Source organism: Theobroma cacao, chromosome 5 (genome assembly GCF_053813885.1).
Source record: "Theobroma cacao isolate CCN51 chromosome 5, ASM5381388v1, whole genome shotgun sequence".
NCBI classification, from domain to species: domain Eukaryota; kingdom Viridiplantae; phylum Streptophyta; class Magnoliopsida; order Malvales; family Malvaceae; genus Theobroma; species Theobroma cacao.
The window spans coordinates 44571187-44577974 of NC_142643.1; the positions used below are offsets into that span (position 1 = coordinate 44571187).

The 6788-nt window shown below is 33.0% G+C and overlaps 1 protein-coding gene across 1 annotated transcript; it reads left to right on the plus strand.

The window, feature by feature from the left end:
• Nucleotides 1-2320: 2320 nt before the first annotated feature.
• On the plus strand, nucleotides 2321-5889 carry LOC18600083 (uncharacterized). The gene is made up of 7 exons (XM_088806121.1): nucleotides 2321-2525; nucleotides 2677-3174; nucleotides 3580-3732; nucleotides 3849-3935; nucleotides 4187-4243; nucleotides 4337-4764; nucleotides 5059-5889. The coding sequence occupies exons 1-7, from the start codon at nucleotides 2384-2386 to the stop codon at nucleotides 5695-5697; spliced, it is 2004 nt and encodes a 667-aa protein (XP_088662247.1). The 5' UTR covers nucleotides 2321-2383; the 3' UTR covers nucleotides 5698-5889.
• Nucleotides 5890-6788: the final 899 nt, after the last annotated feature.

Sequence of the window (6788 nt, forward strand, 5' to 3'; positions counted from 1 at the left end):
AAAAATCCATTTGGAAATAATTAAAAAAAAAAACCAAAGCATGAATAAATTTATCTGCAATGTGGGTTTGCTTTATTATTATTTGCAATTGGACTCAATGAGATTTCATGTTACGAAGCAGCAATTGGACTCATGCTTCTTGGAAATTGAAAAAATTGGTTATTCAAACTTGTGCTGCTCTAAGCAATATTAGCAGGTGGGAAATCACACACATTTCCCATTGACTAAACAGACTCACTGGCTAAAGAAGGTGTTCTCAGAACTAGAGTTCTTTATTGGGTCAATCATGCAAACTGAATCATCCTTTTGTGTTGCAGCTTGTTCTGTACTTATGTTTGCCCTGCCTTGTCCCTTCTGCATTTAGTCTCGAGGTTTTTGTGGTTCATAGCTTGGCTGTTTCTCACTGGTTTCTTCTGTAGATTGATTAGCGAAGTACAGGATAAAGGCTTAATGTAAAGATTCAATGTATAGTTATGTCTTGTATGCGTTAATTCACTGCAGCATTTTTTTTTGGATGGCTGGGAATCTGCTACTTTGTACAGGGATATACTTATCCCCTCTTTTGATATAGTTACATAATCATTATCTTTGCTTCTAAAAAATATGTGGATGGGGCTGTTGAAAACATTTTTTGCGTCGACCCTGTTTAATTTGCATGCACGGCTAGGTTAATCTATACCAACAACAGCCACCAACAATATACAATCTTTTGGGTTTTTTGGAAAACCTAGTTCATATTAATACTAACATTAGTTATGACAATGCTGATTTGAGTGTATTGATATAAAATTCAACTACAAACTCGATGTAACATTACAATTAAATTGTTATCTCTTCATTAATTTTTATTTTGAAAAACAGTTTTATTGACACTAAAACTTTTATGCAAATCGAAGTCTCTATGCTATTTGCTAGAAACTTCTTTTGACATAAAATAAGTTGTCTGTACATCATAAGAACAGTACAATTTTAAAAGCCATCCCCACTTCAAGTTCAGCGGTCGCATCAAAATCCGAAGCTAAGCTGAGCACATTGTGCTACAGCTATCTACCCTTTATCAAAGAAGTTAGAGAAAACAAAAAGACAACTCAGCACACATTTAATAAATCTTCGTCGCTCCCTTGAAGCTAAAGACCAGCTTACAACAAAAATAAGAGCCAATCCTTACATTGGTTCATACTAACATGGAAAAGAAAGAAAAATCCTAAATAACTTCTATCTACTTACTAAATTAATACCACCAACAATATACAATCTTATTTTGTGGAAAAAAAACAGTACGACCCAATTTTTTTTGAATTTTTGACTGTTCTTCCTACCTGCTCCAAATAAAAAATCACGTGTGGTAAAAAAAAATGCAACTTGATGCCGTTTTGAAGGGCAAAGTCTACCAAGGGGTCTTTCTTTAAGATTTTATGTTTTACTACATTCTTTCAACCAATGTGGTCTTTTTTTAAGCATTTCTTTTGCCCATTCTATCTACCCGCTTTAGATAAAAAATGACTCACTTTTTAATGTACCAACCCACTGAATCTTAAAAGAAGCGATGACTACATAATTTTTTTTATTTAAAAAAATTTTTTAATCGACTTTTTACGTGAAGATATATGTACTTATTACTTACTACTTTTTTGGTTCATTTTTTAAGACCCCATCACTAGATTTTTTTCACCACCTTGTCTGTTTCTGATTGACTTACTCGTAAGCAATCTCAATAAAGCTTGTGATATTATTGGATCGTTGTTAATGACTTAGTTATTTTGATCTAATCTTTACTTAATGGAAAAATTAAAAAAATTTCATCAAAATAAAAATGCTACCTTTGATTATAAAAATCCTTCATTATAGTGGGAAGCGTGGGAGGAAGAGAGGGAGAGAGACGAGCAATGACAATGTGAGTGTAATCTCTTTCATAGAATGGTTAAAGAGAGAAACGTGGAAAGAAAATAAAAAATTTTGGTTTTTTACCTATTAAATATTTAAAATTTTGTATATTTATTATTAAATTATTAAAAAATTTTAATTTTATCTTATTAATGAAGTGATACATTTTGATTATTTGAAAATGTCTTTTATGCATTACTAATGTATCATATATAATCCCTTTTTATATTTTAATAATATTTTTTATTTTTTTTAGCGATTTGATAATAACCATTGTGAAATTGGAATTTTATAAAAAATGTAATATTTTAGTAGTATTAAATATACTAAAATAAAAACTTTTTTTTCTTAAATTTTAAGAGTATTAAATCATGGTTGTTAAATGCGACGACGAAGACCTTGTTTTCCTTTTATTAACTTTTCTTCTATTGTCTTTTTACATAGGCGAAACTCATTGGTTTGAGCTTTCTCTGCTGCAAGCTTACACACTTGCAAATCAATGGCAACCAACAACCAGCGCACTGCCCAAGAAATTGTCATAAACCCAGCGCCGTTAGACGTTGATCCCTTAGTTCCGGCCGCAATGGGTGATGTGTCTGACGAGTCTGCTGGTGAACCATTTGCTCCGGCCGTCACACCCTGTAAGTTCTAAAAGCAAACAGCAGTTCAAATCATTGTTGAGTATTTAACCTGACCATTGTTAGTACCCATAACCGAGATCTAGTGTCAATTTCTTTTAGAAAGGTTAATTTGAGTAAGTACTAATTAATTACTTTATATTATGTGCAAAAGCTGAGGAAGAGAGGACCCGTTTTAATTACTATCGTCCGTTACATCTAGCTGCACTTAAAGGAAACTGGGAAGCTGCTAAAGGGTATTTTCCCGATGGTGATTCTGAGGCATTTACGGAAGACGTTTCATGTAAGGGTATGAATGCTTTGCTTGTTGCTTCTTGTAATGGGCAAACTAAATTCGTTGAGATGCTCGTACAGCGTATGCCTGAAAAGGCACTTGAAAAGCGTGGCCCTGGAGGCTACACGGCTCTCCATCATGCGGCTATCGGCGGCCATCTCAAGATGGCCAAAGCCTTGATTAGAAAAAACCCGATATTGACTCAAATTACAGACAATGATGGAAAGACTCCACTTCTCTGCGCGGTTTTGTTGTTTTCCAGACACAAGCTGGTGCGGTACCTTGCCTCGAAAACAACAAATGAGAAGCCTGAACGGCCCTTCAGTGGTTGTAAGGGTGGCGACCTTATGGTTAATCTCACTCACATGGGATTCCATGGTAAAACCAACAGCATGAAGCCATTTCTTCTCTCAAAATCAAATGCTGTTACTCTTTTCATTCCAAATTAAATGTCTATCTTTCAAATGAGACAAAATTTTGAGGATGACATTTTTTGTTACATAATTTACTAATTTTACTTTTGAAGTGAAATAAAAGTTAAAAATCTCACTTCAAATTAGTATTTAAAAAAAAAAGTAACATTAAGGAAGTATTCGTAAAAAAAAGAAAAAAACATTAAGAAAGTATTTTTCCTTTTGAGAAAATGAATATATATTATTTTTGAAACATTTTAAAATAATAAGATAGACATTCGATTTAAAAGGAATGGAGTACAAATTTACTTTATGATTTTACATGTGTATCAATAATTATTTATTGGGCTTTTCATTTTTTTTTAAACAGATATATCTCTAGATCTAATCCAACGTGAACCAAGCCTTATTCTTGCGGAAAGTAGTGAGGGTGAAACTATACTCCAAGTACTCGCTTATGAGCCTGCACACTTTCATAGTGGAACAAAGCTCAATTTTTGGGAAAAATGGATTTATCAATATTGTTGGTTTCCTCTTCATTAAATTTGTAGCATTTCTTTTTTCCTTAAATCTCTTGTGTTGTCATGATCTTTATTTGTCTTTTTTTTTCTTTTTAATTTTTGATGTAAAAAATGCCAGTATGCGATGAGGATGACCCACTTGAAACCTCAGATCAGGACTTGGGAGTAGAAAAACAATCACAATCCAATGAAGCTAAAACTCAAGGTTTGCAGATTTTACACTTGATCCTATTGTATTCTGATTAGTCCCTAATCATAAAAAGATTTATGCAGTGAATATGTGATAATTAGTAGCTAGTTTGTTTGTTGATGTTGCAACCAATTAGTGGTGCTCTGGTTCACTATTTACATGGTTGGATATATATATACTCGAATTCAATTTATGTTCGATGAAAAGGGTTGCAAAATGGTAGTTGGAAATCATTTTGAGAATCCAGGATGCTTTTTGTGTTTCAGATGTTGCAGTTTATCAAGGCGTCAAAAAAGTACTTTGGAGAAGAATAAAAAATTTGGGTAAGCAACATCGTGAACCTTGGGATGTTACAGTTTATCCCGATTAATTATGTAATTAGCTACTTCATGTGATAATTAGTTACCGTTTTGCAGTACCTTGTATTAACAAGGTTACAGACAAAAAGTTGGGCCATGAACGTGCCTGCAAGTTGGTTCATCTTTGTTTAGAAGCTTTACTCGATTATAACGAACGAAAGCGGAATGAGTATTTTGACAAGCAGAAGATTCTCCACTTTGCTGCACGCTGTGGAGTCGTCGAAATTGTGACCGCATCTCTTCATTATTTTCCGGACCTGATTTTCTCAGAACATGGAAGTCTGATACTAAAAAATGCAATTCAATGTCGGCAAGAAAAAGTTTTCAACCTCGCATGCAAAAAGACCTCACTTGATAAGATGTTTGCTACCATGTGTTACGAGCCTTCCATCTCACATTTAGCAGCAAAGCTTCCGATCAAACGTCGACTCTCGGATGATTCTTATGCAGCTTCGCAAATGCAGAGAGAGATGCAGTGGTATAAGGTTAGTATATTAATTCACATCGTATTATTAAGGATTAATTATACATTTGGTTCCCGAATTATAATAACAACATGTTCGATTTCATCAATTTCACTTAACAAAATGAAAAGTTAAAGTATTTGATAGTGAATTTATTTTTTAAAAGGAACAAACCGATATTTTCATTATAATTGGAGAATAGTAAATGTGTAATTAGCCCTATTATTAACATAATTCCTTCTTAATTCTTTGCATTTTTTCTGCTTAATTTTCAATGGTCTCCTAGAATATTTACTAAGAAAATGTAACTGGTAGGCGATAGAGCGTATTGAACATCCAAGAATGAGGCAACTGAGATCGGAAGAAGGGAAAACGGGTTTTGAATGTTTCTCGGAAAATCGCAAACAAATGCGCGAGAATGCAGAGAAATGGATGAAGGATACCTCAGATTCCAGTATGCTTGTTTCTACTCTCATTGCCACCGTGGCGTTTGCTGCAGCTTTTACAGTTCCTGGAGGAAACAATGACCGAGGAATACCGATTTTCCTCAACGATACATCATTTGCGGTATTTTTCTATTCGGATGCACTAGCACTGTTTTCATCAGTCACTGCCATCCTGATGTTCTTATCTATCCTAACTTCAAGTTACAAAGAGGAAGACTTCCACAGGGCATTGCCCAAGAGGATGATAATCGGTCTCGCCTCCCTCTTCTTCGCCTTAGCTACCATGATGGTAGCTTTCGGAGCAGCTCTCGCAATTGTACTAAGTGAGAAGATCAGATGGGTTTGGGGTCCAATTATTTTCTTGGCATCATTTCCGGTGACTCTGTTCTTCAGGCTGCAGCTTCCCTTGTTTATTGAAATGATTCAATCAACATACGGAAGCATCTTTCAACGTGAAAAAATATGGAGACTGAGTGGGAATCCAGATGCAGCTGGCCCACTCTATTAGCCTGGCAATGGTTAGTGTATACAAATAAATGGCTTGGAAGATGATTATTAAGTAGCCATAAAATTATAAAAGTTGTACTTGTTCTTTGGTCGTGTGAAATGTATTTAATTAAGATTCAAAGGGTGTCACTCAAAATCTTTATGTATATAAATAAAATGGAGCTTTGTCTTCTGATATGGATTACATTTTTTAGTCAATCAATGTAATATTTTATTGATATCGAAACTTGTTATAAACACATAATCAGTGGAAAAAAATGGGTCATGAAAATACATATTAAAATTTGACACTGAACAGAAAAAAATAATAATAAAAATCTGACAATAAGAATAAAACTTCAGAAAAAGTCAAATTCAACAAAAATACAAAATATCTTTCATAAAAACACTAAATTCTGCAGTCAACAACGAAAGAAAATACTTCAAGACCTCCACCAATATCATCGGAGATTCCCAAAAGAAATCTTCCATAGAACCCGAAATGAAACAATTGAGAAGTTAGGGGATCAAAATGCAAATTTATGTAAATATTAAGCACCACCGGTGTGTTTTATTCTACACAAGAGTTTGAACATTTGTGCATGTCATGGATTATGGACATGTAATTACAGTACAATAGTTATTATAAATTAAGATACAATAAAATCTCTATAAATTAATATTCTTGAAATCATGAAAATTTATTAATTATTCAAAATATTATTTAATCGATAAATTAATAATTTATTATTTTATACATTAATTTATAGAAATTAATTTATCAAGGTATTCTTTATTTCTTTGCAAACATTGAACTTAATACATGTATTGTGTATTGTGATTATATAAATATTACCTAATTATCAAATTACAAACTATTATTATTCGTGATAAGCAAATTATTGAGAATATTATGGGAAATGACAAAGAAGATGAAATTGAAGACGATAATTTTGTACCAAAGCTTGTCTTGTGCAAATATGCATTCAAAACAATAATCACATTGCATAATTTTTTCTTACAATCTGAGAACATTATACTAAAACTTCTTAATACACTAAGAAAAGTTAGAGATGAGGTATAAGGAAATATCAATTTTAAGAAGAAGCAAGT